The sequence below is a fragment of the Falco biarmicus genome, chromosome W (assembly GCF_023638135.1).
Source record: "Falco biarmicus isolate bFalBia1 chromosome W, bFalBia1.pri, whole genome shotgun sequence".
NCBI classification, from domain to species: Eukaryota; Metazoa; Chordata; class Aves; order Falconiformes; family Falconidae; genus Falco; species Falco biarmicus.
The window spans coordinates 8,315,271-8,332,590 of record NC_079310.1 but is presented as its reverse complement, the minus strand read 5'-3'; the positions used below and the strand labels follow the sequence as shown (position 1 = coordinate 8,332,590).

The window sequence follows — 17,320 nt, the reverse complement described above, 5'->3', positions numbered from 1 at the left end:
ACCATTCACACTCTCCGGGCAGCCTGCAGTCACACAAGCAGTATGTTATATGGTACCGTGCACTTATGTACAACTTTTAGGAACACTAACAGTTCACAAAGTATGCATTTCAATGAACAATTGCCAAAAAACAAACAACAAACAAAAAACCCAAATTTTTCCTGGTCTTAAGCAGAGTGTTAAGTTTTCCGCTATTTGCCACGAATTACCAGAATATTATTATTTTTCAACACACATTTCATTACTCCAAGTTTTGAACATGTAACAAGACAACACATAGAACAAACAAGACACAGAGCGCTATTTCAGTTGTTACATTCTAGGAATTCCCCAATTCTTAAGACAACCTAAAGGAAGTTTTTAGCTTCCCCCTTTTTTCTTTTTTTTTTTTTTTTTTTTCTTTTTTTTTCCTACGCAAAAATTTCCCTTTTTACTTTTGCTATGAGGTCCCTCTTGTTCCTGTGAGATTCCGCCTTATTCCATCCCGCCCCCCGCTTTCCGTCACGAGGCCTCCGGGCTTTTAGGAATGGCAGTAACCTCGGGTTTGCTCGGTCTGCCCTCAAGATCGCTAGCGGCCACCCCTTGGTCAGCAAACCCCCTCCCAAGGTACCTTTCCTCCTGGGGACTACGCTGCGCGCCGGACATCTCCGTGCGTCTCACCAGCCGCCCCGTTACTAAACATACCGTTTTATCCGTGGATCCAGGGGTTTCTCTTCTGCTCCCGGGTGAACAGCTGAGAAGAGGAGGCTCCTCCGAGGAAATCTCCCGGGGTGCGCCTAGGAGCGTCCGCTCCGCAGCTGGTCCCTCAGCCGAGCAGAAATCCTCCTGCCTGGCTTGCCAAAACTGACGTGCGGAATTGGACTCTATAACTCGGAAGTTATAAAGTAGGTATGTTTATTGCGCGCAGATGCACGGGGGATCGCTCCTCCACAAGCGTGCATACCCGAAGTGAGGAACCATCTCACATTTATACAATGAAATAAATGAATATTCAATTAATGCCTATACATATTCGTTACCTAAACCCCGCTTCGTATGTTAATTAGCTTATCAGTCCGTTTTCTGGAATGTGGTGGTCTTGCAGGTTTGTAGGTGATTCATGTTCTTGTGACCATCCGATCTTCTTCAGGTGATTCATGTCCTTGTGACCATCCAATCTTCTCCAGCAAGGAGACTTAGCACTCCCTCCCTCTAGATAGCATTTGAATGTCTCTCATCTTTTTCTCATTCTCTTTTAAATAGCCCCTTTGTTAGAGAAAGAAGGTCAGGCGTCTCCCCGTCTCCCCTTTGTTAGAGGAAGAGGGGCAGGCGTCTCCTCAAAACTGTAGTTGTCTCCTCAGAGCTGTGTGCCTATGTGACCAGACACCGCACCCATGACCAGTCACCATACCCACATTCCTTGAGCAGACCTATACAATCACAATCGATGTCCATTGTCCCCATTTCACACTATTTCTCCATATCAGACCAAGGGATATTGTTTTACCTGAACAAGGCAGGCCTCACGCTTATCATTTTTACTGTAGCAGGTAAAGCATTTTTCACCTTACCTGGAATTTATTTCCAGATATACCTGGTGAAAGATTTCTTTTACTTCAGGGAGGTCTTCTTTTCCACTTTTCTGTTGAATTAAAGATAAGCTCAAGATTTCAATTAACTGCTTATTTTTAACTTTTGGTTGCATTTCTCCTTCTTTAAACGCCTAGATGTTCTAATAAATATCATCCCATCAAAGATTTTGGTGAATTTGGCGTTCTTATTTGTTTTCTTAGTTTGTACTTTAAAGGTTTCAGGATGTTTTCCTGGTGGCCAGCAGCTCCCACAACTGTAACAAATTCTTTTCACTGAAGTTTAACACTTTGGTGTTGTTTTTGTATTCACTAAAAATTCCACCTCGTTTTTCCTAGTCCCTAGTTCACCAGAACCCCTTGCTGGTTCTTTAGCTTAGGGCAATCTCGCTTCCAGTGTCCACTTTCCCTACAATATGCACAGTGATCCGGTCCCATAGGAGAGGGATTCACTCTTTCACTTCTGCCTGACATTCCTCCTCTGTCTCATCTCCTCTACCAGTTTAGCACGACCCAGCTCTTCTCTTACCTTCTGTACACGTTCCCTGTTCCTTCTATCAACCTTTCTACATCACGATTATCTAGTAACAATCAACTCGAACCTTTATCTAGTCCTATTAGATCATCCTGACAAGTCTTTCACTACCAACTTTCAAACATCTAAATTTCCCCATCAAAGATTCACCTTTATTCTCCTCAGACCCACTGCCTGCCCTAAAGGGGCCGTTACCGGTCCTGTTGTACTGCAAATGCTGCAGCAATTGGGGTAACATTGTCAGGTCCTTCTGCTCAATTGTCAGCAACAGCAACCTCCTCCTCCCCACCATCAGAAGGCTTCGGGGCAGGAGATGCTCTTCCTGCTCTGCAGGTTACACAAGCTTGCCTCTGCAACAGCACTTCTGTTTTAACTCTTTCTTACCCTGAATGCAAATCTGCTCCTTGTTGCTTTAAGTCTGTGTTCTTACACATCCTGCCTTTGCAGGCAAACAGCAAACACTCTGCCATGCGTCCAGCATGGCTCAGCCGCACCTCCCAGTGGGTATGGGGGTTTGTACAAACTCACCCCAACACTTTAACACTTTCACAGGGTCCTTGATTCTTCATCCCCACCCCACCCACACACACACACCCCGCTTCAGATCTTACCTACATTAGTACAATTTTTTTATCTTACAACGTGTTTCATTCTGGTTGCTCCACAGAAGGAACCACAACCTGAGCTCTCCCCCCGCCCCCCCCAAAAAAAATTTCAACAAGAGCATCTTTTTAGTTTAGGTCTCAGTTTTTACCTATCCTTTTCTAGAGCCATAATCAAAAGATAAGGTGGTGTTAATCCCACACTCCTTCTGTCACACAAACGTATCTGCACACATCACTTCATCCCATTTTCCTCTCGCCTCAAGAATAACATTAACTGTAATAAAACATTATAATTCAGTGTCCCATTTAAGGGACATTTCTCTCCATCCCCTAACTTATACAGGGGCCACCACTGATTGCAGTACTTAACCAAAGTCCTCTTATTCGCACTTCCACCAGGTTGCCCTCCTATTTCCTTCCAGTGACTTGGAACACATCCCAACACTCTTTCGTACTATTCCACCACTTTGTTTTCCCCCCATGTTATCTCAATCGCTATCCCAGGCACAGACCACTCTAATTTCACTTAGAGCGCTCGCTCTCTCTTATCCCAAGGCGTCCAAACCTTACAGTTAGGGCATTCAGTTTCTTGTCCCCACCATACATACAATAATTCTTTACACCATATACACTTTAAAACATATAGAGGTTCACATTCACTCCGCGGATGTTCAAGGCAATAACCACATACCAACATTCATAATATACTTAATACAGAAATGTTCTCACATTTCCAGCATAAATGAGTATAACAATTATTATTAATTACCTTATAATTATTAATCCTGTATACACAGATTGACTTCAAATAATCAAACAGGTGGGTTTTTTGGTTGTGGGGTTTTTGTTTGTTTTTTTTTAGTCTCCTGACCAAAACAGAATCAGAGTTCCGATATTCCCTTAATATCAGAACGGGTACCGAAACAGAATCAGGTGTATACCTGTGGTGCTAGCTACCCGGTATATGCCATCCTGCATAAGCATACAATGATCTTACGCCTTACGGACAGCTTTACAGATGGACCGGTCCCAGAACAGAATCCGAAACAGTACCGTTTAAAATATAATATTAATATAATATTTACAATTAATATAATATTTGAATAAAGATAGTACCTTTGCTCCGTAAGATGGAGTGCTTGTCTGCTCCTGCGGTGATCCAGATGAGATGAGGAGCCCCTCTGGGAAAATCCCCGGGGGTACTCTAGGGAGTCCCCACTCTCAATGGGTCCCGCAGCTGAGCGGAGGAGGTCCCATCTGGGTTGCCAAATTGATTTGAAGAATCAGTCAGCAATATGCAGGCAAGCGGAGGTTATCTTTATTCGGCAGCGCTGGGTGCATGGGGGATCGCTCCACCAAAGTCATGCACACTGAGGGTATTTTTCAGTCCCCTCTTTATACAAGCAACTCATACCTATTCATTAACTTTCCAGAAAATCGTTTACATATTCATTACAATTCCGGGAACTCATTTACACATCTCCATAAACTAGTGACCATGATTTAAGTTCTTGTCTTTGCCACGTTGTATAAACAACAGGAACTTAGGACCAGATGGCCTTTTTAAAGATGACAAATCCAAGGACTTAGCATTTAGTACATCCATCATGTTAGCAATAGGGTCCTTGGACGTTTCCAAACTTATAGATAAACATAAGTACATCATCCTTTAGATAAGTGGCACATCATTCATCATTCATAAGCCTGTTATCTAATAGTCTAAAACTTAATTCAGAAGCAATACTGCACAGACCTACAGTACCTGGTGCTGAGAAACCACAAACTGCAACTTTTTCACTGTTGAGAACATCAGTGCTTTTACATGTCCATTTTTTTAATGCTGACAATATATTTCTGATTAGAAAGACAGAGAGAGCTGGTTCTAGCTTTTAAAACTTAACGGGGGCAGCTTTCATAACTTCTGTCGACCCTAAGGCATTCAGAACACAAAAATGACGCTTCAAGGGAAAACCCCCACATCTTTCAGCATCTTCCTCTGTCAGAGCAGAGACCTGTGCACCGGTATCGATGAGAAAGGTCACTGGTGCACGCTTAGGGCCAGCTATAGCTGTGATTAATGTTTCCTCCTTTAGTTTTTGTGAGCTGAGGGATGTAAATCTATCCTCCATTCCCCTGCCCACTACCAGGGAATGGAGGTTCTAGTTTCCTTGCTCATGGGAAACAGCTTTTTGAGGACGATTCTCAAAATGACAGATATTCTGTGTAGTGTCTAAACAAATGTCCTGAGTTCTGATTGTATTGTCTTCGCAGATGAACCCTTGTTGTTCCCACACGATACAAGATTCCAAATCTACAGTTTGCCATTTCTCATCCACCTTTTGGGCCCATACTCTATGCTCGAAAGGATAGAGTATGGTTCCATTGTGATTCAACCCTAAGGCAATAATTGGGTAGATTACATTTATTGATGCATGGGATATCATCAATACAAAAGCGGTGGTAATGTTTGTGGTGGGGTTATATTAAAGTTTACCAAATTCCACCAGGATTGGAGTTTCTTCTCAAAGTCGGTGCACTGTCCCAGACTATTCTCTGAATTTCAGTGGGGAAAGTGCCTCCTTCACCTTCTCTAATAATCAAGGCAGCCACTGACTGTATCCATAATTGGGCCTGGATACAACTAAGAGTCAAAGAAAGGTTATTTTGGATTACACCAAGTGCATCTACAATCAATTTGTGATCTTCCACGTTCACCTTTTCCCATTTTGGTAGCACATCTGCTAACTGCCACTGGTTAGTTCCCAGAGCCAATAGGGAAGATCGCAAAGGCCGTTGCAATCCTGCCAGATCATTAGCTGTAGTTGCCAATTTGTTCATTAATATCTCTGAGTCAATGCCATTCAGAACCCCCAGTCCTGTTCTCAAAACACCAGTTAGGTCTCTCTGAGTCCGTTTCCCAGAAGGTGTCCGTTTCCGCAGCCAGGTTATCCATCCCTCGTAAGAGGGTTTTAGGAAAGGAGAGCAGGCTGGCTGAATATCTGAAACATTAACTTGCATCAACAACTCAACTCGTTCAAGAGACCATTCTGGATTAGACAACATTTGTTGCTGACCTGTATTTCTGATTATGTATGGTCCAATTTCAAAAATGTTTTGATTGAGTTTAGCCAATTTTGGATCAAGCGTTAATGGGGTCGTTATAACTGTGGTGGTGGGAGGAATAGTGGTTAGCATGATTGTTATTTTAATCTTACAAGTCAGAGCTGTTGTTGGGGATTCCTGTCCTAGGCATACTATAAAGATGGGCTCGGTTAAGGTAAAATTGTGCCAACATTCCCGTGAATTAAAGCACGTGGTCGTATCTAAAAGGGTAAATTCTTTACCTACCTTTCTGACATTAATCAGGGTGTTTCCTGAAATTTTGGTGTTATCCCTTTCATTATATATTTGACACCCTACTTTTATCTTATCTCCTAATCTGCCCCACAATCGGGCAACTTTTTCCACATCATCCCGATCCCACTGATTCCTTTGGTACACCTCATTTTCAGAAAAAATCACCATAGCTAGTTCTGTCTTTGAATCTACACTTTCCATTATTCCAGTGTGTTTTTTCTGGGCATGATTCCAAGGCCAGTTATCAGGCTCTTGGTTGTAGGCAAGAGAGAGGATACAAAAAAGCACAAATGGTCCCAGCCCACTATTAATCGTTCTAAGAATCTAAACATCCCTCCCCCCATACACACCTATAAAATCTGTTATGATCAAAAATGTCTTTCTTTGAGTCGGGGTTTTAAGAGTTCAGTTTCCATGGCCTCCCAGAAGGTATCCCTCGGAGTTCTCCTGTAAAATTAAAACAACAGAGCTTGCCTCCCTGAGGCAAAAAGAGTTAAAACGATGGTATTATCCAGCGGGTATTTATCTTATGTTCCTTTCCCAAGGAACAAGAGGCTACCCAAGCACATGCATTCAGTGGGGTTTTCAGTACCAGTGGTACGTTTCCCACAGTAGGAAGTGCACCAGAACGGGTTGTCCTGGGAAGTGAGCTGGGTTCTTTGAATCATTTAGTCCCTTTAATGAGGGAACCAAGAAAGGAGCCGCTGGGCAAAAAGCAGTTATTTTGGGGCATCCGTTTACCCCCCATCTATCATTTACACCTTTAACAGCTTCCCACAAGCGGACATCCCAATTTCCCTCATGAGGTTTCAAAAGTCGTTTTAAGAGACCATTGGTCCTTTCTACAATTCCATTAGCTTGCGGATAATATGAGGTATGAAACACCTAGTCAATCCTTTTGCTTCGTGCCCAGTCCTGTACAATTCTGGCGGTAAAGTGGGAACCGTTGTCAGATTGTATTTCCTGTGGCTTTGGAAAAGTTCCAAACCATTCATGCAGCGCTTTCACAGTGTTCTCCCCCGTAGTCCTGTTAAAGGCTTCTGCTTGGACTAGTCCTGATGTTATTTCCACTCCCACCAGCACAAAATGTTTTCCTCCCAATCTCTTAAAGGGGCCAATATAATCCACCTGCCAGGCATCCCACAAGCCTTTACCTTCCCTTAAATGCAGAGGGTCATCCTCTAAAGGGTGCCTTTCAAGTCTTCAACATTGTTCGCAGGCTGATATACAGGTTTTACACATTTCTCTGGTGATGGGCCAGCCTCGGGCAAGGGCTTCACGGTACAGATCTTTAGCTCCTGTGTGTTTGCGTTTTACATGCAACCATTCTAACAGGCATTCCCAGTCTTCTGAAATCTGGTCCTTCTGTACAGGAGCTAGCCTTGCTAACTCACCAGCCCAGTTATTCCATTCTCCTGCTGACCCCCCATCTATCTGATGAGAAGCTACCCAACCTACAGCAAAGTTCCCTCAGCTAGCAATACTTAAGATGTCTTGCCATTTTTCCTTTTGCCACACTGGAATCTTATTAACCTGCCATTCATTTTGCTCCCAGAAAGGAAGCCATTCGGTACATCCCTTAAACACAGCATAAGAATCAGTATAAATGTAAACAGGAGAAGTAGTTTGTGCTTCACGTTGAAAAACACTCCATACTGCAATTAATTCACCAACTTGTGCACTACCCTCTCCCTCCGTTATAATTTGTTCATCGGAAGAGGTATGGAGCGCTACTGCTCGGTATTTCCACACTTTTCCTTCTCGTTTGGCAGAAGCATCAGTAAACCAAGCACTAACTGACTGTTCACAGGGAAAAGGAGGGGCCACCTGAATGACTGAGGCAGGTTTATTTTGGCCCTCGTCCAGGCTCTCTACTTCTTGTATAGCTAGTTTTTTTAAAGCTCCTTCAGATACAGAGAAAGTGTTACAATAGTGTTCAATCTGAGCATACCACTTTCGTACTGAGGCTTTCTGGGCCACCCCATCAGGGGGAGGGGTCCCAGTAGTGACTGTTTTTATAACTTTAAATGGGCCTCTCAATATAATGGGCTGTTGTCATACGATTTTTTTCTATTTCTATGAGAACCAAGCTAACCACAAACAAATCTTTCCCCCAAACAGTGTATCTTCTCTCAGCATCCCTAAAGCCATGGGAGTAAAATCCCACAGGCCGGGTTGGACCCTCAGGGCCCCGCTGCCATATGTGAACTGACAGTCCTGATAAAGCAAACCCCCACTCCACCTGGAAAGGGTCTGTAGGGTGGATAGGGCCAAGAGCTTGGTGTGCTGTTGCTTCAAAAATTAACAATTGCATAGCCTCTTCCTGAGAAGCAGTCCATTCCCATTTGATCCCTTTTTTTTAGCAAATCATGAAGAGGTCTGGCAATGATAGAAAAGTCCGGGATGTGTTTTCTCCAGAACACCAATAATCCTAAGACATGTTGCAGATCCTTTTTCGACTCAGGCATTTTGATCTGTTCTAAGGAAGCAAGGGTGTCTGGTGGGATGCATGTCATTCCCCCTTTCCACCAGATTCCTAGGAATTTCACTTCTTGCAAGGGCTTTTGGACCTTTTCTGGAGGAATCTGCAAACCCAAATTTTCCAAATGTGAAATTATGTTCAGTTGAGTTGCTCCCACACCCTCTATTTCATCTCCTCCCACAAGAATATCATCAATATACTGATAAACAGCTATGCCTTTGGGTTTTGGTATTTTTTCCAGCTCCTGGGCTAAAGCATGATGAGCCAGTGTGGGAGAGTGTTTATACCCTTGGGGAAGGCGGATGAAAGTAAATTTTTGCCCTTCCCACGTGAAAGCAAAAACGTTCTCTGTCTTCTGGTCCCAAAGGTATCATAAAAACCATGTCTTTAACATCTATTGTTGCCATGATTGGATGGGTTTTTTCCTGGATTACTGTTACCAACTCAGCCAGATTAGGGACTGTGGCAGTTAAATGAGGCAGTTAAAGGATGGGTGTTAGCATTCAGTCTCCAAAAATCTACTGTGAGCTGCCACTTCCCATTAGGTTTTCTTAAGGGCCACACTGGAGAATTAAAAGGGGAATGGGTATTTATCACCACTCCCTGTTCTCGCAATTCCTGCATGACTGGTTTAATGCCCTCCTTCACTCCCAGGGGAAGGGGATATTGTTTGACATTAGTTACTCTGCTGAACGGCAGTGGGGGTGCCGTTTGAAGCAATCTGACACGAAGTTGCGGTGTTCCAAAGGTCCACAACAACCCTTCAGAGTCCTCCCACTGCTTTCCCCTGAGGGCATCCATTCCTAACAAATTTGTTGGAATGTCTCCAATCACCATTATCCGTACCTTCCTCTCCTGGAAGAGTCAACTTTACTGGGGCAGCTTTCATAACTTCTGTCGACCCTAAGGCATTCAGAACATAAAAACGGTGCTTCAAGGGAAAAACCCCACATCTTTCAGCATCTTCCTCTGTCAGAGCAGAGACCTGTGCACTGGTATCGATGAGAAAGGTCACTGGTGCACGCTTAGGGCCAGCTATAGCTGTGATTAATGTCTCCTCCTTTAGTTTTTATGAGCTGACGGATATAAATCCATCCTCCATTCCCCCGCCCGCTACCAGGGAATGGAGGTTCTAGCTTCCCTGCTCATGGGAAACAGCTTTCTCAGCGGGGGCAGTTGAGGGTGTATCGGGTGATATTTTTTTCCTGCCCTGTGTATGAGAGGGTTGTTTTGGATTATGCCACTTCAAAACTACCTTGCTCAATTTATCAAAGGGTAAGCCATCCATTATATCCCTGGGGACTCCCATTTTAATTCCCAAAAGCCACCACTGTTGTCGAGTCATGGACTGTCCTCCCTTTCCTGTTTTATGGTGCGGATGCTCCTTTCTCAGGACATCAGCGGCAGCTACAGTTTTACTGGTGGGGAGGGGCAAATCCTCAACTTCTATTTGGCAGATTCCCCTCGACTTTTCCTCTGGGATTTTTACAGGACCATATTTCCTACTATAATCTATCAATTCTTGTGCTACTTGCCCCCAGGTCCATATCCTTTTATTACTTGATGCTGAGGTCGTATGGTGGGAAGAAACTGAATCCGGTGTTTCATTTCTCTGGCTTCTAATAAAACCTTCCAGCCTTTCTACAGGGCCCATCGACACGATGGTCCTTTGAAGGCTAACCCCCGTAGGTTTGAGTGACTCTGGAAGTCCCCTTATCAAGGGGGTCATGATTTTGGGATTCACCGGCAGCATCATTAGGGATTCACATCCGGGAATTAATTGTCTTTCATGTATCATTTGTAGCAGGCTGCTTTGTGTACACTTTCTAAAAATTGATCAGCTGTGCCAGTGATTGCCAGGGGATCCTCTCTGTCCAAAGGGTTCAATCCTCCAGCCCAATAAGCAGCTCGCTGGGTTAGGGACCATGGGGCACGTTTATCTCCTGTTGTCAAGAAAACTCTGTGACCCCAATAGCCACCAGCTTCCTTTTCACTTAATTGAATTTGGTCCCCCCCAGTTAGGGATACGCGCCACACGTACTCCGTTTCGGATTCTTTAGGAAGGCGCCCATACTCTCTTTTCAGTTTGGTTAGCTCAGTGGCAGTATATGGTATCTCTTTGGTTGTAATGTGAGGATCATCATCGTCCTCCTTCAGATAAGTATATTCTGTTTTAATTAAGGGTCTCACTTGAGGGTTTTCCACAAAACATTTTCTCGCCTCTTCCAACTCCTTCTGAGGGTATATTGGGTTTATTTGTCAAATACCCTTTTCCTCTACTTCCAGCTCTATTACACTCAGGACTTCAGTGTCTTTAGAGCATTTTGCCTTCAGAGTGGTTTTTAACAAGCGGTTTTCTTCCCTTTCTTTCTCTAATTGTTGTTCTAAGTCATAATTCACTTTTTGCAGAACTTTCACCAAATTTTCAAGGGATTCTATAATTTTGTTTTCATTGCTATGTTTTCTAAGGCGATCTTCGATTGCTGCGACCAGGCTGGCTCCTAAAATGGCACAGACTATAGTTTTGCCCTTACCTGATCTAACTTTAACTTCAGTCTGTAAAGAGGTCACTTGGTCCACTACATTCTGCAAGTTTGCCCAATTATCTTGAGCCCAATCTTCTCTGGGTACAGAGGGTCGAGCCCCATACTTTGCCAGAAATGTGTAAAACATGTCCCGATCTTTCATTAACAAAGGATCTTGTTTATCAGCCTTTTCGGCCATTCTCACTATGAAGGGACCAAACCCACTTTGGGGAGGCTAGACTTAGTTACAAACACACAGCCACTGATGTGTCGCCCTTCTGTTCCCCGAATGATTGAAGAGAACAAAAATCCGCTTTGGGAAGGCAGCTTATAGTTACTACAAGGTTTTCCCTTCACTTTCCCGAGCAGAGCAGACAAATTCTCATTAACACGAGGGCAGCTCCCCCTTTTGGCATTTTCCCCCTTTTGCACTTCTTCTTTTAGTTGGATCCCAACAGACAGAGCCCTCAATTGGAGTTTAGAGTGCTAAGTCCTAGGCCCGTGTGGTATGTGGGAAATTTGAGTCGCCCCCCTTGCTTTCTGGACACCTCTCACCCTGCTGGGTGTAGGGCCAGGTGCGGCTAGAATGAAACGTCTTTCCCCTGTTACAAACCACACACAACCTGCACCCCTCTGTCTCTCAGGATCCTGTCCGTGATGCCAATTTAATGTCATGGTCCACTCAGTGGACTCGTGATGGTTCGTTTACTATGATCTTGAAGTGCAAAAATCAAGACGACCACGCCAAGGGGTTATGCTTCAATCAAACAGCACAATTTTATTGTTTGCCCGTAAAGCGGTGTGCGATAGGTAGAAAGACAGAAAGTGAAGAAAAGACAAAGTAAAAGAAAAGGAAAGAGGATTATAGCTACCACCACGGGTCCAAGGCATCCCTATGGTCCCAGGTCCAAGCAGCGTCCCGCCGGTCCTTCCGATCGTGGTGATCCTTGATGGGGAAGATCTCCTAAAATTCGGTTGCTAAGGAGTCCTCTTTTATGCCGAGCAATACACGTTGCTCCTCCTCTGGCCCATGGAATGTTGCCAGTTTCTGCCTTCTCGAGCAAGGTTATCACGCATGTTCTGGTTTGTTGTTACGACAACAGTTATGACTCATCTTCCAGACAGTTGTTATGCGGCCTTATTGTAGTTGTTCCTTCCAGCGCCGAGTATCAGGGAGCGGCATAGTACTCCTTGTACCATGCAGTTCTCCTTCAGGGTCACTGGGCCTCACTTCCATCTCCAGGTCTCTGTTAGCAATGCTGAGACAATATCAGTCTCTTTAGTCCGACTTTTACAGGAAGGACTTATGGAAATGGCTTATTGGAACTAATTTTAATATGAAGCAGGGGTGGGGTGGATATGTCATGAATATGTATAGGAGTATTTGGAAACCTTATGTATATGCAACATTTGATTGTGTTACCGAAATCTCGGAATGAAGAACTTATCGACACCAATGTGATGTAGATAAGCAGACACTTCTTTATTGACGGCCGGGTGCGTGAGCGAGTCCTCTCACAATCAACGCGCACCAGGTCCCAAAATCAGATTCCATATATAGAACTTATTCATACATATTCATTAATTATTCATACATAATCATAACATTTCCCGTAAATCATTTACATACTCTCCTCCTATATCCGATTATGCGCAGTAAAGCTTAGAAAGGTCTAGAAATGGGTCTAGGGTACGATTTGGGTAGGTGGTATATGAGTCGGTGGTCGCGATCTCCCCCTGCCGGAATTACCTTTTGCTAAAGTTCACAGTTTCTTGGCAGGCACCTACAAGCTGTTCCAGTCGACTCTCCCCAGTTCCCATTAATCTCATATTCTGACATTTCAATACACCTCTGCATACAGAAGACTGGTCAAATACAATGGAACCTTTCAACCCTAGAGTTATTACAATAGTTCCAGGCCCTTCTTCTAGCCTTGGTACAAGACGTACAAAAGATTCCATAACGTCTCTTATTGCGTAGATGCAAGTTTCCTATAAATTTTTTTTTCCTTAGCCTTCTATATTTTAATTCTATTAAATGATTTTATAAAATCAATTAATTAATCAAATAAAATCAATCAATTTTAACTTATTAACTAATCAGTAACATTTCCCCCCTTTGAAAGTGTTGAAAATCATTATTTCAATACTTTCACATTATTCGTATATCTTTTGTTTCAACATATTTGGGTAATGGATCATGTCTTGGTGAAATAGTTGGTACTTCTCTCATAATCATACGACTCACTGCAATTCTATTGGTAAACTGTTTCTTCAGACATGCATATACTAGCATGCTCATCAAAAAGACAACTAGTAACAGAAACAAAGTCTTAATTATAGATTGTATCCAAGAGCTCAAATTCCATCCCAGTTTGTTAAAAAATTTCCCAAGCCAATCTTCTGACATATCCTTTTGAATTGTTTCAGTTTCTTTTTCAATTTTTCCCAATAGGTCTAGATCATGTTCCACATCCTGAGTGACATTTGGAATGTGGATGCAACAGTGGTCCAGTTTATCCTTAAGATATCCACACACTCCATGTTCTTTAAGTAGGAGCATATCTAGTGCCATTCTATTTTTTAAAGTCATTCTGGAAGTTGCCTGTAGTTGTATATTCAATTCCTTAAACCCCTTCTTGGTAACGTTTGCCAATTTTTCCACTTGACCAGTTAAATGATAGAGCCATGCTCTGTTTCTATATGAAGCTATAGGATTTAAAAGTGATTCCAGTGCCCAGCCAATTTTCACTCCTGTAGATGGTTCATTCCAAATATCATCATTTATCCCTGATCTCTTTATTCGTTTTAATTCTAGATTCTCTAGAGATCCTTTAAATGGTGATTTCTTCCAAATCGGACACAATGTTGGCATGCCTAATGTGATTTGTTTCACCTTACCATCTAATGGTAGGTGTGTTGTCCAGGTTCCATCACTTAATGCCCAAACTAAATGTCCTGGACTTCGAATAGAAGATTTTCTACAACTAAACAAAGTTCCTCTTCTGACTGTAAAGGCGCTGGTTAAATTGAGAGTATTCTTAAGACCTCGACAAAAACAACCATATTTCAAAGCAGCAGCCAACGGAGGAATTCTTTGAAATACTAAGTCTGCATTACTGCAATCATACACTTTTTCACATTTCCACCATGGCACTATTTTATTTTCCTTCTCTCCCGATGTAGTTGACCTATCATCTACCCAGGGTAATACTGAAAAAAACCTTTCCATCCCAGGTAAAACACCAAGAAGTTCTTGCTATATACTGAAAATGGGAAAATATGGACATAGACCATATAGAGTCCCACCGGTCTACTAACTGGGTGCTCTGGCCAGTTTCGTTACACTTCCATTCCATAACACTTTTGCTCACGTTGATTTTAAATTGTTCATCATAAGAACACCATCCCACAGTCTTAAATCTTCCTATTTCGGTAAAAACATAATTTAACAATTTTTCACAATCCGCCAGACTACCTGGAGTTTTCCACTGTTTTGTAGTGACTTTCACTTGCTCATACCATTGAGTCACTGGCCTCTGTTCACAATAATTGGTTTCATATTTATGTTCCAGGTTAGTCAAATTCATAGTTAAAATTCCCCATGGAATAGATTCACCTACTGCCTTCGGTATTGGCAAACAAGCAGTGATCTGCGTGATGTTTTGTAAATTGGCAAATTCTTTAATCAATCCTACCATCAAATTTTCCTCAGCCATTTGTAATCACAGCCAAAGTTTTCCTTAGGAAAAAAAGCAAATAGTTATACACATCTTGTTTTCCTTTTACATGTATGTTTAGATTTGGTTCTAGAGACTCGTATGGTTTTCCATATAATAATTCATAGGGACTGACTGAGGTTCCACTCTTTGGCTGTACCCTGATTCATAGTAAAGGCCAATAAAAAGTGCCTGAGGCCACTTTAGACTGGTTTCTTGACAAATTTTACTTATTTGTCGTTTCAAAGTTTGATTCATCCTCTCCACTTTTCCACTAAATTGTGGTCTCCAAGATGAATGTAAATCCCAATTAACACCCAATACTTTGCTAACACTTTGGACTACTTCAGCAACAAAGTGTGGACCTCTGTCAGAGGATTTCCAATAGGAACTCCAAATCTCGGAATTATTTCTTGTAATAACCACTTCACAACCTCTTTTTGCTTGTGTGGTGCGACAGGGAAGGGCTTCAGGCCATCCTATAAAAGTATCAACCCTTACCAGGATGTACCGGTACCCATTTTGTCTAGGTAACTCTGAAAAATCTACTTGCCAATAATCTCCAGGTTCTGTACCAGACTTCAGTCTACCCATTTGAACCTTTTTCTTAATCACTGGATTATTTTTCAAACATACTTCACACTTTGCAGTTAACATTTTAGCTATTCCTAACATCTTAACTGATATTACTTGTTTTCGTAAAGATGTTACTAAGGCTTCTGCTCCCCAGTGACATTCTTGATGTCTCATTTGAATTATCTTTCTCATCAAAAGAGGTGGAATTACTACTTGCCCGTTAGGAGTTACCCACCATCCCACTAAGCTTTTCTTAGCATTTAATAACTGACCCAATTTGTCATCTTCCTCTGAATATCCCTGTTTTTCCCTAGGAAGGGTTACTGTTTTAGAAGGAATGATTGCCATTTGCAATGCTTGTTTCTTTGCTACCTTTTTTGCTGTTCTATCAGCTAAATTATTCCCAGCTATTATTTTTGTATTCCCAATCTGGTGTGCCTTACAGTGCATGATTGCTACTTGATCTGGCTTTTGAACTGCTTGCAATAATTGTAAAATTTCTGTTTGATGCTTAATGTTTAATCCTTGAGAGGACAATAACCCCCTCTCTTTCCACAAAGCTCCATGGACATGCACTACCCCAAAGGCATATTTCGAATCAGTCCAGATATTTACTCTCTTGTCTTTGCTTATCTCTAAGGCTCGAATTAAAGCGATGAGTTCCGCCTTTTGGGCTGATGTGGTACTCGCCAATGCTCCTGCTTCTATAACTGTAGTCTCTGTTGTTACCGCATATCCGGCGTATCGGACTCCTTGTTCCGTAAAGCTGCTTCCATCAGTATACAGTTCCCAGTCTGGTCGCTCCAATGGCACATCCTTCAGATCTTCACGACTGGAATAAACATACTCGATGGTAGCCAAGCAGTCATGTTCCAGTCGTCCTTCTTCCTGTATGGAACTTAAAAACACTGCAGGATTTACCAGGTCAGTTGTCTTTAGAATCACATCATCTTGTTCAGTCAATACCACCTGGTATTTCATCATTCGGCTGGGGGACAGCCAGTGTCCCCCCTTCTGTTCTAGGACAGTTATCAGCATGTGTGGAACATAGACTGTTATTGTTCTTCCCAAAGTCAATTTCCGAGCTTCTTGTATGAGCATCACTATTGCGGTCGCTGCTCAAAGGCAGTTTGGCCACCCTTTACTCACTGTGTCCAGTTGTTTAGAGAAATATCCGACTGGTTGTTTCCAGCTTCCTATCCTCTGGGTTAACACGCCCAGTGCAAGGTGCTGTCTTTCATGCACAAACAGCTGGAAATCTTTGGTTAGATCCGGCAGTCCCAAGGCAGGTGCAGACATTAAGGCACGTTTCAACTCTATAAAAGCCTTTTGTTGTTGTGGGCCCTATACAAAGGGAGAGTTCCTTTGGGCCTCATACAGCAGTTTAGCTATTAGCCCATAGTTCATGATCCAAAGGCGACACCACCCAGTCATTCCCAAAAATGCTCTGAGTTCATGAATATTTCTCGGCTCAGGTATACTACAAATAGCTTCTTTGCGATTTTTTCCTAATTGCCGTTGTCCTTTTAAATCTCAAAGCCGAGATATATCACAGTCTGGCAGGCTATTTGGGCTTTCTTCCTGGATACCTTATACCCATTTAGTCCCAGGAAATTCAAAAGGTCAATAGTCACCTGTATACAAATAAATCTTTCTTCTATAGCAATCAATATATCATCCACATATTGTAAAAATAAATGCCCAGATCTTGGTTTGTCCTGTTTCCAGATTTCAAATTCCTTTGCTAAATGATTTCCAAAAATAGTTGGACTGTTTTTAAATCCTTGGGGTAATCTAGTCCATGTCAGCTGCATCTTTTGCCTGGTTTGAGGATTTTCCCATTCAAAAGCAAACAGTTTTCTGCTTCCCTTTTCCAAAGGTATACAAAAGAAAGCATCTTTTAAGTCAAGCACTGTAAACCACTGATAATTCTCCCTCAATGCTGTTAACAGT

The 17,320-nt window shown here is 42.5% G+C and overlaps 2 protein-coding genes across 2 annotated transcripts in view; both read right to left on the bottom strand.

Moving 5' to 3' along the window:
• The window catches only part of LOC130142087 (sorting nexin-18-like), a 130,555-nt gene that overhangs the window by 36,241 nt on the left and 76,994 nt on the right, over window positions 1–17,320 (bottom strand). The window lies entirely within an intron of this gene.
• On the bottom strand, window positions 9,680–11,271 carry LOC130142092 (uncharacterized). The gene is given in 2 exon segments (XM_056323543.1): window positions 9,680–10,350; window positions 10,353–11,271. Coding segments are annotated over 2 exon segments (1,590 nt in total).